This window comes from Camelus ferus, chromosome 6, assembly GCF_009834535.1.
Source record: "Camelus ferus isolate YT-003-E chromosome 6, BCGSAC_Cfer_1.0, whole genome shotgun sequence".
NCBI lineage: Eukaryota > Metazoa > Chordata > Mammalia > Artiodactyla > Camelidae > Camelus > Camelus ferus.
Genome location: NC_045701.1, coordinates 40,726,762 through 40,751,992, shown reverse-complemented (window position 1 = coordinate 40,751,992; position 25,231 = coordinate 40,726,762). Strand labels below are relative to the sequence as shown.

Sequence of the window (25,231 nt, the reverse complement as noted above, 5' to 3'; positions counted from 1 at the left end):
CTTGGTTCCACTCCAGAGATAGTCATTCGTTTGGTGATTTATAGGCTGTGCAGCAAGAGGGGGCAGCTGTGCGGTTGGCTTGGGGTAGGGTGAGAAAGCCAGATGGTGTGGAGTTAGGGAGCAGTCACGGGGAACAACAGATCAGAGGGAGAGGAGGAAGGGAAAGACCAAGGACACCCTACGCAGCAGCAAAACGGAAATGAGGGGCTCAGGATAGGGTCAGGCAGCTGAGTAGACACTCCCTATAGAGGCCTTTTCATTGTTAGACTTCATATTTGTTCTTGTCTAATACAACTCGGAGTGAATGAGTGCAAAACTATCACGTTAATTTTTTCTAAATAACCTCTGAATGGCTTTCATTGATTAAGAAAAACATGAAATATACTTTATGGTGAAAGAATTAGAAACCCAGAATGGAATTGTTAATCCCCAAGCAAAATTTGATGTTGACTCTGTTCTAATTCTCCAGGGTTTATTTCTCATTCCTTCTCTCTCATGGAATTGAAGTTCATTTATCATCATGTACTCCCTGATCTGTCGGAAAAGATCTTGGTTGATGTTGGCTCCAGGCTTGGCACGGTCCTCTATGGGGTAAAGTCCAGCTTGTGGACATACTCAGCATTTGGAAATACTTTCTTCTCCTGCTAGCAACAGTTTTGCCTGCCACCATCCAAGGTGACAGCTTGGCTTTATTTTTTAGAGTAACAGAATAATACAGTTAAAATAGTGCATTAAATTTCGAATTTCAGAGACCACCTCTCTCATTTCCTTTACTAGTTGTCTCTGTGACATAATGAAAGGATATCAACAAAACAGAGACAGGTGACCCTCAAAACACTTTGCTATTTTGTCACTCACTACCACCCTTCTAACTCTGTTTTCTTTGTACTGTACTAAAATAATATACTGAGCTTTGATAAGAGCTCTTACAAAACTGACAAATTTGCTTCACCTAGGATATTACATCTGGCCATAGGCAAGTCATTTAACACCTCTGGGCCTCAAGTTTCTCACCTGTAAGCAAGCAGACTAAATGATAACCAAGGCACAGCTTGCTCCAGTTTTCTGTGTTCCAAAGTTTAGATGTAGACTTTTGTTTCTGAAATAACCACCTCAATGTGGCTTTTTTTTTTTTTAAACTCAAATCATGAGTATTTTTAATGTTTTTAAATGATTTCATTAAAAAACTTAAATGTGGTTTCTGGTTGTCATTAACAGACTTGTTAAAACATGTGGCCAACAGCAGTAGAGGTTCATGCCAGAAACAGGCCCTATCATTTCCCAGCACCACTGCCTGCTCTACACAGAAACAGTTAACTCTTTAAGGCTTAATTTATTTTTCAATGTTGACGTTTATTCTATAATTAGGAAAGATAGCCATAATAAAAAGTACAGTGTGTCAGATGGTTTTATTTGGAGAACATTAGAGATTAGGATTGTCTACCATATTTTGTCCACTGCTGTTAATTTGTTGATTTGTTAGGAAAGTAGATAGCTGAAATAATTGTGGCTCTGCAGGTATTTGGCAGCATTAATGAATTTAAACATATTGTCATTTTTTTCCATATTAGGTCACTGGTTCAGTCATCAAAAAATTTTTGAATACTTCCATATGCTCTGTTGAACATATTCTAAAAACCCGTGATGAGCTATAAATATAAATTTGATTTACACATAGGTATTAGTTGATGTAAAAATCATCTTCAGAATATGCTTTGACCTTTTCTTCCACATTATTTTTGGTTATAACAACCAAAAATAGATACATAATAGTATGTAGCTAGTTCTCAGTGCTCCTCCTTGTTAACTAATGATCAGTTATCTTTGGCAGATTGCCAGACACTGGCTGACTTCCTCAGCCAAACAGGACACACCTCCAGCTACCCTCCTTTCGTGTCAGATTGCATTTTTGCCTGATGTAACTTACCAAGAAATTACAGAAATAGGGTATTAAAGACTCTGTATGTGATTACTTTTCTCATTTCCAACTTTTTTGAATGTACCATTTAATCAGGAAAAGTAAGAAACCTTTAAAAACAATTACTTTTAAATAATGAAAATGAATAAACTACAATCAAGGTCTTGATAAGTAAGAGCCTTTAAGTTCTTGAAGTTGTTTTACATAAATTATAAAATGTTATTTATCGTTCATTTTATTTTTCTTTGTTGAATTCTATTTTTTAAAGTTTAACTTTTTAAATTTCAAGTAGAAATAAACACAACTGAAAGTTAATTTTTTTGCATCATAATGTGTCTTCATATTTTAGGGTTATCTTTATAGTTCAGCATCGCAACTATATGGAGTAGAATTGAATGGAGACTTTTGCCAATTGCAGGAAATGGTCATTAAAAAATACCAGTTCACTGACAGAATAAAGGTACCCTTTTAAATATTTAGTCTGTTATCCATTGTATAGCATAATTTAGCCAAATTTCTTCTACATTGGAGTTGGAAAATCTTTTTGAATCTATTCTTAGCTGCTGTTCTGTAGAAACAGATTGAGTTAACTTAATATTTTAAAACATTAATAATAAAGGTTAATTATCATGTTCCACTCACATTTTTCTCTTCTTCCCCAATTAGAAAATAGAAATTTTTTTTCTTTATTTTCTTCACATCAACTGAAGTTTTGGTAACAACATTTTTGGATCTCTAGATATTGGTCAAGTGTATTTGATTAAATTCTGAATGTTGAAATTAAGCAAAAGGGTTAAGTAATGCTTGCAGTTCTTAATCTTCTTTTTCTAAGCTTTCAGGAGGAATTGCGGATGCCAGAGAATAGCAGTTCATGGGAGAATGATGCCCTGGATTGGGCGATGACAGAAATTTTCTCTTTTTCTTATACGTAAGGGGAAAATAACAGAAAAGGACAAAGGAAGCTTTTTGGTTAATGCAGGAATGAATCCTTACCATTTCAGTAGCGATCCTATGCCACTAGTGGCAGTGCACAGAAACACTGAGTATCTCAGGGTGTCTGTGTCAAGTGCAATCTGCTATCGGAAGACATATCTCAGTAAGACTGAGAAGGGTCTAGCCTTCCCCTTTTTTATAAAAGGAGATTTTTTAGTTCTCTCCCTCCTTCCATCCTTCCTTTTCTCTCTCTCTTTCATCTTAGAAATTGAGAGGCAAATGAGCAAAGAGAATTCATTGTCCAATAATAAATTCATGGATTTTTCTCACTATTCCATGTTTAATGAACAAGAACACACTGTTTTTACATAGTGAGAATCACATAACTAAAAGGAATATCAATTTACTTAGAAATTGAGATTTAAACATTCTGGATATTATTTATTTGTAGGGCTAAGTGCTTTTTTGGAAATAAATCATATGATACAAGGTATACTTCTCATTTTAAAATGAAAGTTATTTTCTTTGCTCTTGAGCAGATAAATGTTTCCTCTTGTTATCTTGCCTGTGGTCTACAAGACTTGTTGATTCTAGTCTTTGTTAATTTTTTGAGGTATATAGTTTTTAAATAAATTGTTTAGTTTGCTATCTTGGACAGTTAATATGTTCAAGTGAATTTTAGATGAAGAGTCGTGCAAGGCCAGTTAACGTAGTGTATTAACATTTTACAATTTATAAATTACATTTATAATTTCACATGGTCCCATTTGATTCTTTGAATCAGGACAAATATTACCCCATTTTATTTATGAAGACACTGACTACCCAAGTGTACAAACCTAGTTGATGATGGAGCCAGAATTTGAACCTAGGTCCTTGAACTCATAACTACTGATATAGTGGGGAAAGCTCTGAACTGGGAGTCAAAAGAGTGTAATTACGGCTATATAAATAATTCCATCTAAACCAAATTAAATTTGCCCAAGTTTATGGTTTTCATTAGATGTTAAGTGTCTCCCATAAGCAGTAGTGTTAAATACACTGTTCTTTCTCCGATTTTAAGAAGTGTGAACGTCCTGTGTTGCCTCACAGCATCATTGAACCAGTGGCTGTTTCTTAAGTGGTGGTATGATGCGGAGTCTTTGTTGTCTTACATGAACTCTTTCTTATTTCTTCTTTAGGTGCTTCACGCAGACATCTGTACGCAGGGCTCACTTCTGCAAAATGCTGATATTATTATAATGAATAATGTCTTTGAATATTTTCTTAATGAGGCAGAACAGGCCAGGTACATTATTTGTTCAAGCAAGAAATCTATTGTTAAAATATATCCAAGAAAGTATGAAAAGGGATTGGTAGAAACGTTTTCTTATTAAACTTTTTAAAAAATTACCTCACCTGTGAGATTATATTAATAAGGAAATGTGTTATGTGTGAAAGAAAAATAAAACTTTGTCTATTTTAACTTTGTAAAATATTATATCTAATTTTGAGTAGAAAAAAAATGATTATTATGACCCAAGCATTTGCTTAACAGTCAGGGATGCAGGAAGGTATTAAGTCCCAGTGGGTCTTCATACTTCCTCTTTTTTGCCTCAGCTTTCTTTTCTTTTAAAAAACATGTCATATGCTATCCTGTACCGAATGATGAGAATTAACTAATGGCTATAAATGACTATAAAATAAGGTATAAGAATATTAAGCTGGAAGACAGTGATTAATTATCAAATATTTAAAATGTCCTCAAGCTGGTAATAGTAGGTTCTTGGAGTTTATTCCACTATTCAAGCAATAGAAAAATTAGCAAATCTGTGATCACTTTCCTGACTTCTTATCAGGACTTAACAGGTTCCTCTAATTAGAAAATTCCTGTAGTCTATAGTCTGAGACACTGATTTTCTGGCCAGTTAGGCTTGCTGACTTATTTATCATAATGACATATGTATACTTCACATGCAAGAAAGCTCCTTTCCATATATATGAAAGGGTTAGTGCATCCATGATGTTTCTACTGCTGAGAAATAAAAATGCATAAAATTATAGGCAATGAGCAATTAATATGGAGTAGAATCTTGAATGACTAAACCTCTTTATCCTGCCATCCCTTCACCATCTATTCTCTCTCTCTCTCTCTCTCTCTCTCTCTCTCTCTCTCTCTCTCTCTCTTTCTCTCTCTCTCTCTCTCTCTCTTTCACACACACACACACCCATTGCTTCTAGGTTAAGGCCAGTAAAAAATTAACAACTTAAATAGTTTAAAAGGAAACTGATTCAACAGAAAGCTAATCATATAGTCAAAGCTCAGCCAGAATGGGTGATGATTTTTGGTCACAGGCTAAAGACCAGAAACACAACATGAACAAAGTAGTTTTAATCATAGTGCACTCTTTGAGCTTAATTTCCAGCGGGCAAAGTATGTTTAGCTTTTTACCTTTTTAAGTTAATGACCTGTGGCCAAAACCTTACACAGGTTTATGGTGTATAAAGAGTTAAAAGGGAAAAACACCTTCAACTCTTTGGAGATTCATATAGGAAGATTTTGAATGCTGGAGAATGATAAATGCTACTGGTCAGCTTGCTACCGGAAATACTGCATGTTTGGGTCGTTTTAAAAACTATCCTGGTACGTTCATTCACAAACTCTGCATGACTCACTGAATAGGTATTGACCACGTGTGTAGTTAGTTCAGTCATTTCTTCAAATTAGTCTAGTGCAGTGAGTTCTGAATACGGATATGTTATAGCCTCTCATGGTTAATATCTTCTCTTCGTCATAAATGACAGCACACAGGAGAAAGTTTAGGAGATAGAGCATTCTGTCCTGACAAAACTTACCGTGTACCTGTATTATTCTACGTTGTAGCAAGTAAAAGAGATGGCACAGCATATAGCCTCCAAAGATCTGTAATCTTGATCAGAACCTGAGGACAAGTGGAGATGATATTGCTATAGGAGTTAGCACATAAGAGAAAATAGAAACATATCATAATACTAGAAAACATACCGAGGAAAGGCTCAGGCTTCAGAAAAGCTAGATCTCATTACAGAGTAACACCCCAGGTTGGTAGAGTAATTCTTTAAAGGGTGCCTCTGTGTATTCTTTTCAGGAGGTGAAACATACACAACTAGTATAATGACAGCTTATCAGAAACAGCAAGTGCTCTTTTGGGAGCCATGCACAACCATGCCAGTATACTCAGCTTCTTCATTCTTACTAAACTTGTGAAGTATGTAATTTCTAAGGAACTACATCAAAACAACAAACAGCTCTAGCCCAAGCACAGTGATAGTTATTATGCTACTAGGTTTTAGATCTAGCCTAAGAAAAAGAACATTTGTTATCATTTTGCCTAATAACCTCTATACCCAATAACCATTGCTATAATTAAAGGAAGTGCACGTGATACAGCTGCCCACCTGCCCCACTGCAAGGGTTGCACATCCCTGTTTTGCTTGACCTTTGTTCCTCAGTAGTAGGGTGTACTATCAAGACTCATGCACAGTGTAGAAATCCAGTTCACGTCTGCACTACAGGTTAGTCAGAACTGGTCACACGGACACTGCCCTCTGACACATGCACGTGGCATGCAGTCATGCTTTAAACTTTGCTAATCCCACTGAACTCAGGTGCCGTTTTGTCCATAAATCTTCGCACTGAATATTTCTGACGTCAAACGAAGTATGATTTCACTCTTGGTGTTATTTTAAAAGATCTAATCTAGGTATTACATACTTTTATCATTAGGCTTTACTCGTTTTCTGTCTTCTATGGCCCTTCTCCATGACTCTTCCCCACTTCCACCCCTCATCCCTGTTCCATTCTGCAGAAATTTTGACAGTTCATAAAGAACTTAAGGGGTTTTAACCCTATCCAGCTTTGACTTCTGCATCAGTTCTGAAAATTTCCTTTTGGCGTTACTCACAATCCCTTGTATTAACCCCAATCTCCATCTTGTTAAATCTCTTCAATGCTGTCACTTAACAATTTGGCCAACACTAGAAAATTTACCAATTTCTAGTATGTTGCTGTGATCCTATTTCCTGCTGACAAACATTTTTGCCCATCTGGAATATCACCTGTGCTGCATTTTATTTTGTTCATCCTCACTTAAAAAAATAAAAAATCCAATGTCTGGTAAAACCTAACGTAGTAAGTTTTTAATGTGTTGTAGAGCCTGGGACTACATCAGCCATAATGTAAGGAGACGGGGATCATTACTAGTGACAGTACCAAGTCTTGAAGAGTCTCTCTCAGGTCTTCAGGTAGGTAAGCCTCCTTCCCAGCATTTTCATTGTCAAAACTTTTCTCCCCTTTTCTGATAGCTGTTAACAGTGTTCTAGAAGTGTTCAGTCTGAATATAGTGACAGACGATAGACTAGCAAGGCCTTATGGCTTAAGAACCGATTTGTGGTTTGTTCACTGGCCTTAAGAGCTCTGAAATTGTAATTCTGGTTTTGATATAGAGTACTTTGCTTCTCCACCCAATTTTTCCAACTGTGCAGGTACAGTTTTAGGTTAGCAAATGCTATGATGTATTTGTAAGACTTAGAATACTCACATGATAACTTTTTTCCTGAGAACAAAAGGAACAGAGTTGTTTAGCCTTCTGGAATCAGTAAATGGCCTGGAGGCCTACATCCTGTGCTCAGTTTAGCTTCTAGGTCAATTGAGAATCTTGCACAAACTGCTTCTGTGTTTCTCAGGTTCTCCGTATAAAATAAGGCTGATATTTAATAATAAGATTCAAGCCAAAAGACTGACCCTTTATAAAGGTTAATTAATATTTGTAAAGCTCTTTGAGATCCCTAGATGAAAGATACCGTAGTTTTCTTAGTACAGTGGTATTATCATTTTCTTTAATAGAGCTTTCCTTGCATATAAGCACTGCCAAATTTAAGTACCTGTTTCTTCCTTTAAAAAACTAAACAGTCATCAGTAGTACCAAAATTTTTGTCAATCATCTGAATTACTGAAGTGATTCATGTTTGCCATAACGAGGGAAGTAATACAGAAATATATAAAGAAAAGATGTTAATCTCCCTGGTTTCCCTCTGACTAATTCCTTTCCCATGAGATATCTACCCCATGAGTGGTGTGATTCTGCCATACTTTTTCACACTATATAAAAACATAGCTTTTAAAATATATAGTCTCCAGTTTATGATGTTTATATGTATTGAAGTAATTCAGTGATTTTTCAGTTATCAAAATCATACCTTTCACACAAAATAAGTAAGTCCCATCTAGATAACCAACAGAAATTAACATTTAAGAGTCCTTATACAGAAATTCTTGAATAACTTTATTGCTTTCTTATCTAATGAAACTGCTTTAGGCAGTTACATCCATTGGTGGCTCCAGAATTTCTGTGTCATGGAGACCCAAGTTTGCAATGTGAAAGGAAGGGCCTGACGAAGGTTATGGAGGGAAATTAGCTCCTCTCATGAAACTTCTTAGTACCATCACTGTGTATATATGAACAGTTTTTCTGTGTTCTTTGTGTATTCCCATTGTTATTTTAGTCTTTTACTGTTTAAGCCTAATGGTAATTATTAAATGAATTACATGAAAACAATTATTCTATATGTTCTTTATTCTTTCAAGTTCCAAAATCCAAGTATTAAGTCCCTGAATCCACAGACTTACCATTTAGTATGACAAAGAATACATGTACATGTGGCATCATCGTGTAGAACTTGGTCCCACTCATTGTAATAAATATCTGTTGTGTTCAGTTACTTAGTTAGTCGTGATTTCTTGAAATTCAAGACAATAGGTTCATCCTGCAATTTTCATATTTGTTTGTAACCTTTTTTTTTTTTTCCAGGTTAATATACAGTTATCTTCCTGGGTTGATGAAGTACCACTGAACTATGATGTCTACCCAGAAAAGGATATTGACAGGGAAGCCCTTAAACAAATACATTTATATAAGATTCTCTAACACTAAAATAGTCCTACCTCAGTGTAATGCTTTGTTGAATATATTACAAAATAATGAAAAAGAAACATAACCCCAGTATCCTAAGACCTCTTTTTTCTGTTTCCTTTCTGGTCTTTATACATATGCTTACATATTTGTAAATAGTTGTGTGTGTGTCTATGTTTGCTTTGCATGATAATTTTATTAAAATAGTTTATCTGAAAAAATTTTCGTTTTCCCCTGGTTTCTTTTATTCTGTTAAAAATATAAATACGTGTCTTTCTTTAGTCACTTACTCTGTATACCAAGTCCAGATATGACACAAAAGAAGATCAGAAGTGGCATCTATCCTGGGACAAGGGCAGAAGAGAAGGTAGGTTACATTGTACCCCATTGATTATATCTCTGTTCTGTAAGATTCCTCGTACACAGCTTAATCTGAGGAGCCTAGTGCGAGGACTAAAATAAATAATTGCAATTTCTAGGAAAAAGCAAAACTAAAGAAATAGCCTTTAAAATATAAATAGAGATTCTATCTAGGTGGAACAGTTACTGATGATTTAATTTTTTTTCTTTCCTGTGCTTTTCTGAATTTTCCATTTTTTTCTGTAATGATTGTATTTCTTGAAATCAGGAAAAGCAAAACTTTTTTTTTAAAGAATACAATGAAACATCAAAATTTAAACACTTAACTAGTTCCAGTAATCTAATGTTTAGAATTATATTTAAATTACTTTTTTAAACCAAACTAAATCACATTTTGGAATTGCAGAACCTTTTGCAGATCTATCTTTTAAAAGGGATTTATCTAATATACTTTTTGTCATCACTTGCTTCTGAAAAAGAATTTGCAGTGGCAGTCAACTCTTAACTCTTAACTTTTAAAATAAAATTATTGGTCAGTAGGCAAATAAAATGCTAAAAATATAAAAACAAGTTTGGAACTTCACCTTTATTTTGATATTAATAAGTTTAATATTTAGGACCTGGTATAATATTGAATATCAGAATAAATGCTGCAATGAATTCCAATAATTTCTTATTCACACAGGCATTACTTATTCCTGCTAACCCATTAAACATTCTTACCATGCTAGTCACCCAAAAAGAAGTCACTATAAACTTCTGACATCTCTGAGTAATGACTGATGGATTTTCCCAGGAGGCTGTGAAGATTTTCTGAGATTTTGGAAAGATTTATTGAAAAGGAGAAAATTTAAAGTATTTTAAAGTAGCTTGTAGCCATTATTTATATGATTGTTTTATATATAATTAAATACATTTATTGGTTTACTATAATAACTTACATTTAGGCACTTAAACTTCAAATACAACAAAGAATAAAGCTAGCAAATAGTGTTATATAAGATATAAATAGTAATCATCCATGAAAAAATGAGTTTATTAGTAATACGACACATAATTATAAACATAACACTTAACTGAATTCACTTCACGCTGTGCCTATTCTTAAGAAACTATAATTGCTAAACTTGGAAACCCAGTGGCCCTAGTGCTTGACTGCTCCTCAGAAATAAGCCTCCGAAGCAAAGTCTGCTGTGGCCCTTGGGTGAGTGCCAGAACTCCTATTCCGGAAGGCCCTGGACAGGACAGGGAGAGCATGGGCAACACTCTAGATAATGAGGGGGAAGTCTGTTTGTACACCTAGTTTCAAATCACTCAGACCCTCCCCTGTAAAATAAAAGTATTCAGCTACCATTGGTAGAATATAGTCAAGAGTACAGATTGTAGGAGGTTTCCATAGGTAGATGATTAAAGTTACAGAAAAAGAATGGATGATTTTTTAAATACTGTTGTCATTGCTATTGTTTTTAGATGTTAAAATAAACTGGATCTTTAGCTGATAGAAAAAGAAAAAAAGGTGTAAACAGTCTAAAATATTGGAAAATATTCTGTATGGTATGTATGTGCTTAACACATTTTTAAACAGATGCTTGAGGCAAATATTAGAATTATAGGATATTGAGGAGACATTCCTATACTACTATTAATATTCTGTATATGGCATTATTTAACTTAAGTTTTTAAATGTCTATGTATTGGTCTAGAGTCAATTACTGTCATTTAAAAAGCTAATTTTTCACTTTTGGAGAACTTTTGGTGTCAGAATTCTTACACTTCTTGCAGTTTGTCACTCCTTAGCTTCAGCCTCCCTCTCTACCCTCTGATGTCATGCTGTCTGTCTCCAAAGGCTCCGGTTATGGGGTAGGGGTGCGGGGATAGGGAAGGGAGTAAGAGTTAAGATACTTTCATATTTCAGCAGCCAAATGAAAAATACACAAAACAAAAAGAAAAACACTTTTTCATATAGCATTACTGGTGCTCAGGCAACTGAAAACATTAAGATTATGGTAAATGTCCAAATTATTTGTCTTGTTGCCTTATAAAAATACATAACCAATTTGATGAAAGTTAAATTGATAGGAAACAAAATTAAGTTGCTTATTAGAACTTGAGAACTTTTTTCTGCCAGTATTCCTTTAAAATTACTAAACTCCGTAGAACATATCCAGGTTTTGTCACCTCATTCCTTTATCCAATCTCCAGTCCCCTCTACTAATGCAGACCCCTTGAGATCCTAACCAGGTCCTGTTTTGGGATAGCACAGCTTAAACATTCCAGAGTTTCATGAAAACCTCATCAGTAGACATTATGAGGTATTTTCTATTGGTGGTGAATTCTACAGCCATTCAGCTATTAATTGCGCTAATTATACAAACATGTATATAAGCTCCCACTCTGCCAGCCTCACAGATACAAAAATAGAACACTTGGCTTCACCCTGAAGGAACTCACACTGTTAAGGAGAGCAAGGGATACAATAGATACAGGGTAAGAGAAGTTGTTCCTGGTAGAGGGAACAGTATGTGCAGAAACACGGAGGACAGTATTTTAGTTTGTAGAGTCCAGGGTAGGATTACTTCACCACATGAGGGTGGTGAAGTAGGTGGATGCCAGATCAGAAGGGCATGGTATGCCAGGCAAAGGAGATCCCATCTTATTCTGAGTCAGGGTGAGCCATTCAAAGATTTTAAGCAGCATACTGATACAGTCAGAATAAAATTACAGAAACACAATTCTGGAGACATGATCTATGATGATTAAAAATAAGAGGCAAGGGGATAGCCTTGTCAGGAAGCCACTGTGGTGGTCCAGTGAGCCCAGTAGAAATGAACTAAGGCAGTGACTCTGGGGATGGAGGGAAACAAAAGGGGTCAGGAGGTGTTTAGAAGGCCTTGGCAGTTTGTTGGGGAGTACATAAATCCAGAAGTGAATAGAATTTTTAAAGTTACATTTCTAAAGATGCATAAGAAAATGAGGCATTATAGCAAATTTATTTAGTCAAAAGATAATAGCAAGAAATCTCCTCAATGGAATCAATATCAGCATAAGAAAAATGTTAAATTCTAAGTATATGACCCAAAAAGGAATGCTAAAAAGCAAAAACTAAGACAACTTGAAAAGGAACCTACCAAGAGTGAAAAAATACACACAAGATAAACAACGTTATTAGCATTGAAGAGAAGGATCTAGATAGGGCATAGAGTTCCAAACATCTTTCATGTAATGAAGTAAGAATCTAGCTGCAGGGGTGAGGGGGAAACTAACCCTTAAGGGTTTCACTGGGGATGTGGTAGCACAGTAAAAGATTTCTGCTTTTAAGAACTCATTTCCTGGATACAATATTAATTAAACGGGCCTTGGAACTTGGGCTGCTCTTAACTTCCCTAGACTTGTCCCTGTGCCTAAAGCAACTCAACCACTTCAGGCTGTAGCTTACCCACTTGTAAAATTAATTAATGTTTTCAGACCATGAGTTTCATGAGTATGTACACTACTGAATGATAAACACCTTGAGATATACACATGAAAAAGCACATACATAGAATACAAGTTGGAACTGATTTTTGTCTCTTTATCCAAAGAATATCCCAAGAAAATTAATAGATATAATAGTCATAATTGTATCAAGCGATTTATCAATGCTCATTTCTAAGAGTGTTGAACTTCAGGTTGCTTTTTGTCAACAACAATGATCCATCTAAAACTTAATGGTTTTCTCAAATTTCTACTTTCTTAGAGGTAGATGAGGAAAGAGAAATATGCCCAAGATAACCTCCTAGGAATAAGTTCAATGTGGATTAATGAAAATGTACTTTTGTAGACTGAAAAATATATATATGAAAAATCTCACCTAAATCTAACGGAAGGAAATATCACAAGCTAAGGAATCAGTTCTTAAGCAGACTCTATTAAAACACTTCCATACTAGGGAGGAGGGTATAGCTCAAGTGGTGGAGCGCATGCTTAGCATGCTCAAGGTCATGGGTTCAATCCCCAGTACACCCTCTAAACATAAAAAAAAAACAAACCACTTCCATACTGACCTAAATCAAAGACAGATTCCTAGACCAGGAAGGGTGATATGTATTTAAGTACTGAGTCCTCAAGGAAGATTTTCAGGCCAAAAAAAAAATCCCTAAAATTTATTGACACATTTTGTACACAGTACATTACCTATTGACCATGTCAATGGATCAGTGAAGTAAGAGTTATTTATTAATCTCATTTAACACTGAGTTTTAGTGAAGGTAAGAAACTTTCCAGATGTTGTTCAGCTAGTAAATGGCAGAGCCAGGATTCAACCCTGTTTTCTATCTGAACACCAAAGCCTATGCTCTTTTGTTATGCTGCTCTATGTTTTCAATTTCATAGCCTAATATTAAGGACAAAATCAACAGATTCTCATGAAGAGAAGCCTCTTCATTTTGCCTTTGGATTCCTCATCAGTATGAGAGTTGCTTGAGCATTTGTCAAATGTATGAGTTAAAGCTATGACTTATAAATCTGTTGGGTGTTTAATCCAAGAGGAAAAATGACAACTAGATCATAGTTCAAAATTTGTGGCTTTTGAGTAACAGAGAAGCACAATATGGCTTTAATATTTGTATTGGTATTGCTTAACACGATGAATATAAACATCCTAGATGGAAATTATTAATGTGATTCTGTTTTTACATTGAAAGTTACTTATACTGAATGTTAAGTTCAATCTCTTCCCTTTTTTCTCTCATTTACTAAATTGTGCATGCATTATAAAATAATACCTGAAGTTTTCAAAAGCAGAAGAGATGGAAAATAGGCGAAGATTTTGGCTTATAGGCAGAAGGGGCAACTAGCAGAGACTATATATGATTTACTTAAAACAATGACTCAGTTTTTGGATTCCAGTTTTGTTTATTTTTCCTTGCCAAAACAGACATCATTATTCAGGTCAAACTGTAAGGTGCAAATAAGAAGACACACTTTCTGTTGGAAGATGAAGGATTCAGAGAAGTACAGAGTTTTAGAGTTAGGACTTACCTTAGGATAAACTAGTCAAACTCCATTTTCTTAGAAAAAGAAAAATTATATTTGGAGCTTCTTTGCATAGTGGGAAAAGGCAACTGCCTTAAAATGTATCTGTATTCTGCCAACCTGGGACCCACAATTTATGGGATAAAATTAAGCTTGAAAAATACTTTAGGTTGATGTTGAGAAATTAGAACCTTCCTATATTGCTGGTAGGAGCATAAAGTGGTATGGCTGCTTTGGAAAACAATTTGGTAGTTCCTCAAAATGTTGAACATAGAGTTGTATGACCTGTACTTCCACTCCTAGATACATACCCAAGAGAAAGGGAAATAAACATCTAGCATAGAAACTTGTACTATGAACAAATACTCATAGAACATTATTGTGATAGCCAAAAAGTCGGGTAGGGGACACAAATATCAACTGATGAATGGAACTGATTTATTCAGAATAAAAAGAAATGAGGTATTAATCTGCGCTAGAACATGGATGAATCTTTAAAACATACTAAGTGAAAGAAGCCAGTCACAAAATATCACATTCTATGATTCTGTTTATGTGAAATGTCCAGAATAGACAAATCTATAGAAACAGGAAGTATGTTAGTGGTTGCTCAGAGTAGGAGTGGGGCAGAGGGAGAATGGGAGGGGACTACTAATAGATAAAAAATTTCTTTTGTGGTGATAAAAATTTAGGTTTTGGTGACAATTGCACATTTTCCTTGTGCCTAAAGAAATACCTTTTCCATTTCTTCAACTGGTCTGCTGGTGAGTAATTCTTTCAGCTTTTATATGTCTGAAAATGTCTTTATTTTCACTTTATTTCTGAAAGGTTTTTGCTGGATTCAAAATCCTAGGTTGACAGTTTCATCTTTCAGTACTTTGAGGATGTTGCTCATGTACTACTCTGGCTTGCACTGCTTCTGTCATTCTTACCTTTGTTGTTCAGTATTTGTATCTTGTTTCTCTGGCTGCTTTGGGCGGGGGGGGGGGGGGCAGGTGGTGATTAGGTCTATTTATTTATTTATTTTAATGTAGATACTGAGGATTGAACCCAGGACCTCATGTGTGCTAGGCATGAGCTCTACCACTTGAGCTATACCCTCCCCCCTCTTCTGGCTGCTTTTAATATTCTATTTTTGTTACTGGTTCTTGACAATTTAATTTTGATGTGCATTGGTGTGTTTTATTTCATGTTTCTTTGACTTGAGATTTATTGAGCTTCTTGGATCTGTGAGTTTATAGTTTTCATCAAATTTGGGAAACTTCTGGTCATTATTTTATCAGATATTTAATCCATCCCTCCATTTTTCTCCTCCCCTTTTGAGACTCTAACTACATTAGGCTGTTAGGCTGCATGATGTCCCTCAGTTCAGTGATGCTTTTCCTTTACTCTTTTTTCCTCCAGTCTTTTATCTTTCTGTGCTCCGTTTTGAATAATTTCTGTTGCTATGTCTTCAACTTTACTAATCTATTCTTCAGCAGCGTCCAGTGTGCTGTTAATCCTATCCAGAGCATTGTTCATTTTAGACATTGTTACTGTTTTTGTTTGTTATCTCTAGAAGTTTGATTTGGGTATTTTTTTTTAACTTTTTTTTTAGTGAGTTATAGTCATTTTACAATGTTGTGTCAAATTCCAGTGTAGAGCACAATTTTTCAGTTATACATGAACATACATACATCCATTGTCACATTCTCTCTTGCTGTGGGTCTTTTTTTAGTATTTTACATACCTCTTCTTTCCATGCTTGCACTTTCCTGTACCTTTTTGAAGATATGGAGTATATTTATAATAGCTGTTTTAATATCCCTAACCTATTTAACTAATTCTATCATCTGTGTCATTTCTGGGACTGATTCTATTGATTAATTTTTTCCTCATTACAGATTGTATTTTCCTGCTTTTTGAATACCTTCTAATTTTTGACTGGATGCCATTGTGCTGGAGTTTTTGTATTCCTTTACACATTTGAGGGTTTTGTTCTGGGATGCAGCTATGTTACTTGAAAACAGTTTGGTCCTTTCAAAGCTTACTTTTAAGCTTTGTTGGGCATGTGCAGAACAGCCTTTAATATAGGGCATATTTGGCCCAACTGCTGAGGCAGTAAACTTCTGAAGACTCTACTCAATGCACTACTTGTTAGGCGGTCTTTCCACTCTATCTGATTTTTTTTTTTATTTCAAAAGATGGAGGAAGCTGAAAAAAAATAGGCAAAGAACAAAAAGCCTAAAATGAACAATTGAGAAGAAAAACAATCATGATACTTTGCCATGATATTATAGTACCAGCTAATAATTAAGCAACTTAAGTAACAACTCAAAGGCTTTTAGAAAACATCAAAAATTCTTTTAATCATTTATTAAATCGTGATTTTTACAGCTTCAAGCATTAAACACATTCTAGGACTAGCAACTTTTTAAAAACCCACCCTTCTGCAATTTGCTCCTAAGTAAAATTTGAGAAATTTGCTTAAAATTCTGGAAGGCCCAGAACATAAAACTTAATTTTCAAGTGGTTAGTTGTTACTATACTGAAGCCAAAAACAAGTAGGATAATTTTCCAGCACAAGTTACAGAATGACAGAATGGAGAAGGCAACTCAGAAGAAATTATTTTTTTTAACTTTCAAAATGAAATAATAAATATATATTTTTCCCATGTCTGTTTAAATAAAATCACCTCAGATGAGTTATCTCACATTTTCCAAACAGAAAAATAATCACCTCTGTGCCAACAAAAGGCATGGAAAGTTTCAAACACAGTTTTCATACAGAGTGGTGCAAAGGAAGGGAATTGTAATACTATGACCTCTCCAGCAGGCTTTCCTGGACCCTAATCACCTAAAAGCTATATGGTCAACAGTCTTGTTAAATGGATGAAATGAGCCCACAGGCTACTGATAAGATGAAAAGCACAGTAGAAATGATACTATATAAGGGTGCCAATGGACTGGGGATGTGGTTATTACCCTCCACTAATTGCCCAAGAATAAAACATCATCTGCTCCTTTTTGAGGCTCATAACGATCCCTACTTCTTGGCTTTCACATCCTTGTGTAATTTCCTCCCGTTGTGGGTGGACTGAACGTAGTAACTTATTTCTAATGAACAGAATATTGCAAAAGTGATATCCTATCTGAGACTGGATTACAATATCTATGACTTTCATCTTTCTCTCTCTATCTTTCACTTACTCATTCTGATGAAGCAGACTGCCATGCTATGAGCTGCCCAATGGATAGGTCGAGGTGGCAAAGAACAGAGAACAGCCTCCAGTCAACAGCCAGTGAGGAACTGAGGCCATCAGCGCAACACCCTGAGAGGAACTAACTCTTCCCAACATCGTCCTGAGTGAGGCAGAAGTGGATCTAGGTCCAGTCAAGCACTAAGGCTGTAAAAACAGCCAGCGCCTTGACTGCAGCCTTGCGAGACACCCAGGGTCAGAAGACCCAGCTGAGCCATGCCCAGCTTCCTAACCCACAGACTCTGAGATAATAAATGTTTACTGCCTCAAGCTACTAAGTGGTAATTTGTTGTGCAGCAACAGATAACTAATACAGATTCCACTTGATAATACTAACTTACCTTTAACTCAAATCTTACTCAATTAAAGAAGAAATTAATATTCATCTGAGATTCATTCTTTACCCAGTCAGGGTAGTTACTCCCTAGAAAAATCTTAGAAACTTGCCAAGAGATTGTGTCATGATCTCACTTCTGAGTTTAGAAATTAATGTTAAAGAATTAGAGTTTCCAGTCACACTTTTCCATTAAAAAACCACGAGGTTCTATTTTTACAAGCCATAGGGATCTAATTAGCTCTCCACTATTCTGAAAAATAATAAACTCCTAACTCTGTAGTAACTATCTTCAATCCTGGAAATAAGTGCTCTGTAGTAGAAATTATCAGAGCTGTAGATTTTAATAGACATATGGATTTAATTAAACCATTTAGTGAAAGCTCAACTGGAGAATGGACAATTAATTTGATAGTTTTCTTAAGTTGTTAATTTAAGAAATTCTTCTCAAGCTTGTGGGTACACAGATGTTTCTTTAGTTATTTTTAAAAAATCTACATCTATGTTTTGTATGTTCTTTGGTATGTATATTTCATAATAAAAATGAGGTTTTAAAAAACTGCCTTATTCTGACATTTAAGACTGGCTAAAAGTTCAAGTTTTAAAGGGTACATATGGTAGTCATCTAAAAAAAAAAAATAGTGGTTCCTAAGCTTCCACTACATTTAACATTTTCGTTAATTCTAAAATTGTCTGAGTCACCAGTTTACCAAAGATCAGTTACTCAGGTCCTCTAGAGTTAACTAATCCTTTAGTTTGGGATGATAAAGGGTGAAAGAACAAACATTAAAGAGAAGCCCACAAAATAAAAAAGAGAAATTATTCCTGCAGTTACCTCCTTTTTCATCCTCTATGGGCTTTAACACCTGCCCATGTGAACTGGTGCTCTGCCCTTTCTCAGATGTTCAGTCAGAACCCCAAGGACTACCTTTGACACAGATGTGAACCATCTATGCCTTTAATAGTCATCTGCGTTTTAACTCTTACTACTAATATCCAATTATATCATTCGTTGAGAACCAGTAATGCATGCCACCTATGACTTCAAAGTTTGGAATTAGATTGAACTTGCAACTCTGTAGAGAAATCTGGTTTGTTTTAGAACTGGATAACTTTAGAACTTCTGTTCACAGTGTTTTTTTTTTTTATAAACGCAATGCCACTTTTTATTCTTTTAAAATTATGTCTCTGTTTTTCATTCATTCAGCAAATATTTATAGACCTTTTACTATATATCTGGAACTACTCAGGATAGGAATGCAGCAGCGAACAAGATAGACAAGCTCATAGTCCTTATGGCGTGTGTATTCTTCTTGGGGGGAGGGGTGGGAGTGGCCAGGGCTAGACAAGCAAAATAAATTACCAGCTGGAATTTTGTTTGACATATCTTTCAATAACATATGACCTACTGTCATTTAAGGATTACTATATATGCACCTATGTGTTACTGTGTACTTCTTAAAACAGGTTTGTAATAAAGTAACAACATGCCCTGTCCCCTTTTCTAAGTCTGTCTTAGGTTAAACCACACACACCTATGACACCTATATATTATATGATCAACATCTTAAACAATAGTTTTGAAATTTGCCCTGAAACTTGAGATACACACACTTAACATTATACTCATTAAAATAGGAAGGGATTAACCTTTATCAGGCATATACTCAGATCAAGATAATGCCACTTGTTTTTCTTTTTCTTTCTTTTTATAAAAATTAAATAGTTTACAACTAAATACCAAAAAAGTAACTTTGTGTAAGCCCGATCTTTCAGTTCATGAATATTTACTGAAAATAATGAAATTAGTTATCTTGGAAGGGGAGACGATTCAGGTAAGAAAGACCTGGGCTGTCCACTTGGAGTAGACTGCTTAATATTGTATGGGAGGCGTTAAGCAAAAGCAAACTGGAGATGAAAAGAACCACCCAAAACTTTTCTCCTCTATGATCTCCGTATTGTATCCCACGTGACGAGGGTGTGATTCCACCTGAAACACAAACTTACCCTTCCCTGCCCAGACACCGAGATGGCAGAGTAGAATGGATAGAGCTCTGTGTCTCTTTCCTGGTATTACCTGCCAAGGAGGAAAATCTGTTACACAATTTCTGCACCTAACTCTGCCTAATGGGGACTTGGGAGGGGGTGGGTATCTGTTAATACAATGCCAAATAGTAATATCAAAGCCACAGGCGTGATACATTTGTTTGCAAAACAATATTATGAAGATGCAATGCTATCAGGAAGAGATAGAAAATGTTCCAGAAGGGAATGTGGACACTGGGAAGCCAACCGACATGAAAGTGCTGAGGCTGTCCTCTAGAAGTGTACTTGAGATAAGGTCCAAAAAAGCCTTTCCTGCCCTGTTTACACTGCTCCCCCAGAAGAAATCTCAAGAATCTGAGAAGTCTTTATTTCTTTTTTGGTCCTTCCTTTTTTAGCTTTTTTAAGGTATTTACTTATTTTTTGGCAGCTGTATAGTGAGAGCAATTTTTTTCTTTCCCTCTACCCCAAAAGGTTTTGAGGTCTCAAGCATATGAGTGAGCGGATGCCTACTTTCCGGGAGAATGCAGCTCCAGGAAACCCAGACCAAAAACAACGACATGAGCACCGGAGGCAGTGATGGAGCTGGGTTCCCTACCCTTGGGAAACTAATATTAAAACGCCCCTCTACAAGTGGAATTCCTAAAAAGATAATAAACTTTGTGGTTTAGGGGGAACAAGAGTAGGGAGAATTTAATTGTACACATAACACAGTGCTATGGGATGGTCCACAGCCCCAGCAGAGAGAGTTGGGGCACAGTCAACAGTTTTCATCAAGAAGCAGACAGCTACAGCTTTGGATGTCCAAGGCACTAGCAGTGACAAGAGCAGCTACTTCCATTAAGGGAAACATAGAACTGAAAGCTGCAAATTACTCTTTTTCTATTCAGTGTGCTGCTTTCCAGCAAGTCACGTGTTTACCAGACTTCCCTTTATTTAAAAACTGAGCAATACTTCTTTCCCACCTACCAGGTGTCTTCTGAAATACAGTCAACATAACGCTGTGTTTTGGCTACTTTTGTTTTTTAAGAATAATTCCAAATCACCATTTTTAATCGACCACAGAGGACCTGATTGAGAGAGAAAGACTAATGTGTTCCAGTTGCCTTGTTCCCCTTTGTGACCAAGCAGGAAGTTTCAGAGCAAACCTCCACCTCTCAGGAAGTGTACGTCAAACTGAGTATTGACATCCTGTTTAATAGAGTCTTAAATTTTTCCCTCAATTCTAGATACTCACTATTTGAATGAAGAAGTTTGAGTAATCTGCCCTGAAATTATGTTTCCTTTGACTTTCAAAAGACTACGTATATCTGTTCTAAGTGACAAATGGAATATCTCTATGACTAATAATGATGAAAGTTAAAGTTTTTCTTAGTTGTAAGTGCCTATAATTGTAACTCTATTTATAGCCCTATTCCCTACCCCTTATTTATTTGATCTCTCAAGTAGGTCCTTATTAACCACGTTCTGAGTCATTAGTTATGCAGCGTATACACTAAAAGCAAGCAAATAAAACCTTCAATGGAGCATCCTGGGGCTTCCCTCCAGGACATATAATGTAATATCGAAGTGAGGGAGGTGACAGGTCAGTAGTTCTGGATCTTCTAGAAACTGGCTGTTGACTATGGTTAAGTCCCTTAACCTTTCTGGCTTCTGTTTTCTCACCTGAAAATGTGAGGGATGGGTTAAATCTTTAGTAGGTTCTGTATGGCGTACTATGGGGAAGTGGAAATCTTTCTCTCAGATACGGTAAAGCCATACTTCTTAAATTTTAAAAAAAATTCTAAGGATAAGTATGGTTTCATCTTCTTAGATATTTGATTGGGATTTGCTATGGTTGCAAGTAATAGAAATCCAAATGGGTCTTGTTTAAATAGGAAGATGAATTTATTATAAAGGCACAGAAGGGTCTCTTAAATCAAAGGACAGGAATTTGGCTGCACATAAGGCGCCGGGAAGGCAAATCCAAAGGAAAGGTGCTTTATCTCACCTTCTCTCCATAGACCAGTTTCTTCTGCTTCCCCTGATTACATGATGGAAGACAGAACACCCTGGAAAGTTCTTGAATTTACAAGGAATCGTCTAGGCATATGAAGAGAGATGGTTCTCAGTCCAAATGCAGTATTTCCAAGAAAAGATGCCAATTCCTGCATTAGGACAGATGACCACCAACTGTCATCCAGGTTTGGGACCACTTAGACTGAACATAACAGTTTTCACCACAATCCCACAAAAGAGGAGGAAAGAAATTTCTAGAAAGATGATAGAAGTAGAAAATCCAAAAGCTAGTCACATACAAAAATACTACTTTACACCATAGTAATTTTTATGTCAAAATAATTATAGATTCACAGGAAGTTGAAAAATTAGTACAGAAAATTTCCACTCAGTTTCCCCATGGTAGCATCTTATGTTACGGTAGTACAATATCAAAACCAGGAAACTGACATTGGTACAATCCACAGACTTCACCACTCAGACTCAGATGTCACCACTTTTTTTTTTTTCAGATGTCACCACTTCTACATGCACTCATTTGTATGGTGTATAAAAAATCTACAAGATTTTATCACATCCTTAGAGATATATGTAACTACCACCACAATCAAGATCCAGAGCTATTCCCTCACCACAAAAATCCTGAACATAAACGCACAGTTCAATGCATTTTCATGAAATAAATACGCCCATGTAACTCAGTTCAAGGCGCAAAAGCACCATCACTTCAGAAGGCCTCTTTATACTCCTTTTGAGTCACTACCCTCCCTGAGGAGTAAATCACACATATCATGTACTTTTTTGTACCTAGCTTCTTTTTTCACTCATTTTTTCTTCTTTCTTTCTTTTTTTTTTTCAGTGGAGGTACTGGGGATTGAACCCAGGACCTTGTGCATGCTAAGCAAGGGCCTTACCATTGAACTACACCCAGCCCCTCTGTGCCTGGCTTTTTTTTTGCTCAATTATGGCATTCATCTATGTTGTTTTATGTATTTATAGTTCACTCATTCTTCCATGAAGTTAAATTTTTTAACAGTTTTATTGAGGCTATATGATATACAATAAACTGTACGTTTTTAAAGGGTACGATTTGATGAGTGTTAAGATATACAGACACCTGTGGCATTACCACAATCAGGAGAGTGAACTTATCTATTGTGGCAAAATATTCCACGAATTTTTAAAGCTGAAAGTGGGGCTTTAAAAAGATGACCATCTTGGGGCTATATTGGCTTCCAGACCTTTTGTGGAATGTTGGGATAAGTAATATTTACTTTTCTGTATTGTGAGGAGGACTTTCATGAGAAAGATATATATTACATATATCCTGTCAAAAAGCAAATCTAATTGCACAAGACCATAAGTCTAAATAACTGTTCTAAACTGCCTCTTAAAGTGGCTCTGTGAAGTAATGTTATCTGTGACTGCCAGAGACAAATGAGAAACCCTGACAGGAGTGCAAAACAAAATCTCCGCACAAACATGCACTCACAAACATGAAAGGACTAACTGGACCAAATTTCTGGATTAACCGAAATGTCTAAATCCCAAACTGTAAGTATAAAAGTACTGTGTAGAATGATACAGACCAAAGAGGACTTGTTAATTTTGTATTTATATAAAATTTACTTAATGCTATTCTTTTTTTTTCTTTTTTTTTTTTTTTATTGAAGTACAGTCAGTTATAATGTGTCAGTTTCTGGTGTACAGCACAATGTCCCAGTCATGCATATACATACATATATTTGTTTTCATATTCTTTTTCATTAAAGGTTATTACAAGATATTGAATATAGTTCCCTGTGCTATACAGAAGAAACTTTTAAAAAATCTATTTTTATATATAGTGGCTAACATTTGTAAATCTCAAACTCCCAAATTTATCCCTTCCCACCCCCTTGCCCCAGTAGCCATAAGTTTGTTTACTATGTCTGTTGCTATTTTTTTGTGTGCAATATTTATATAGCGATTATAAAGAATGTTTTTTCATATTCATTCTTTCAGATAGCCTCAAAATATCTAGGTAACCTGACAACTGACTGGGCCTGCTTTGTGGAGAAGATATAAAGAGCTTTGACTAAAGTTTAAAAGCAAGTCAAATGGGTAAAACTGGAATTTAGTTTTTCATTTCTCTTCATTTCATTGCTTAGGTCATGAAGAACTGTCCCTTCAGCTTTAGACTATTTTGCTCTCCAAAGACAATAAACACGTTACAGTTTTCATAGGGGAGGAACTAGAAGGAAGAAGAGAGGAGCAAAAAGACTAAAGTCAGAACAAGATCATTTTCAACAAGGGAAGGAAAGTACAGTCTGAGTACTGTATTCGGGCAAACTTAATATTAGTCCCAGGAAAAGGTCTAAAATGGATTTTCGTAGCTGATTTGAGAGCACTTAAGGAGAAGACGTTGATCACTTGTAGCCGAGTTTACCAAAAATATGTTAAGCCACACTAACCTTTTCTCCTTTTAGATAATATTGGTAGACTGGTAGTCAAGGAGATGCTGTATGAAGAGTGTAAAACATTGAACTCCTTGTGGAAAAGATGAAAAACTATGGATCAATGATAACACAGTTAGATCTCACTTGAAGGACTTTGGCCCAAGAAAGCAGACAAATGTCCTTCAGCTATGCTGCAGGGCTGTCACACTTAACATTTTTATCAATGATTTGGATAAAAACTCACATGTAATTAAATCTGTAGCTCACATGTAGTTAAGGATTACTAATGTGTTCATTGACATTAAAGAGCTATTTGATAAACCTAATTGTAAAAGCCATACTTCAGTTAAAAATCAACTGCACAATTCCAGTTAAGGTAAACATGTCCTTCAGCAGTATTTGGAAAGGTAAGAATTTAATAGACTACAGTGTGGGCTTCATTAATTAAAATCCAGTGCCTAGAACCAGAGGAATATTGGCCCCATCTATTCTTGCTTGATCAGACCTCACCACGTTTTCAAAGAAACACTGATAAACCAAACTTTTCCGCAGAAGGCCAACCAGGATAATAGGAATTTGGAACTACGTCCTATTAAACTGCTGAAGAAACGATTTTGTCTAGGGGAGAGGGAGTCAATACATCTTCAAATATCTGAAGGAGATCTATGTGGCAGATACTAAACTTAACCTTTGTGACTTAAGAGGACAAAGCCAGGGTCAAGGTATAGAACCTACATGTAGACAAAGTTTAGCTCAATGTAAGCACTTTCTAGCCATAAGGACGTGGGCTACTTTAGGGGGTATGTAGACTAATGGGCCCCAAAGATGTCCTTGTATTAATCCTCGGAATCCTCGCGTATGTTGCCATACACAGGAGAAGAGACTCTGTAAATGTGATTAATTTGTGAATCTTAATTTAAGGAGATTATTCTGGATTATCCAGATGAGCCCAATGTAATTACAATGGTCTTTAAAAGATAAAAGAGGGAGTGGGGATGGTATAGCTCAGTACCTGCTTAGCATGC

The 25,231-nt window shown here is 35.8% G+C and overlaps 1 protein-coding gene across 6 annotated transcripts in view; it reads left to right on the top strand.

Annotated features, from left to right (window-relative positions):
• Positions 1 to 17,667, top strand: part of LOC102518201 — a 35,066-nt gene extending 17,399 nt beyond the window's left edge. For 3 of the 6 annotated variants that reach the window (XM_006186384.3, XM_032481873.1, XM_032481874.1), the window contains 6 exons: positions 470 to 591; positions 2,268 to 2,378; positions 4,033 to 4,139; positions 7,024 to 7,114; positions 8,680 to 9,148; positions 17,361 to 17,667. In XM_006186384.3, coding sequence (XP_006186446.1) covers positions 470 to 591; positions 2,268 to 2,378; positions 4,033 to 4,139; positions 7,024 to 7,114; positions 8,680 to 8,796 — 548 coding nt within the window. In that variant the 3' untranslated portion in view covers positions 8,797 to 9,148; positions 17,361 to 17,667. Of the gene's footprint in view, positions 1 to 469; positions 592 to 2,267; positions 2,379 to 4,032; positions 4,140 to 7,023; positions 7,115 to 8,679; positions 9,149 to 14,846; positions 14,919 to 17,357 lie in introns of all 6 variants that reach the window. The other 3 variants (XM_032481870.1, XM_032481871.1, XM_032481872.1) reach the window with 3 other exon arrangements.
• Positions 17,668 to 25,231: the final 7,564 nt, after the last annotated feature.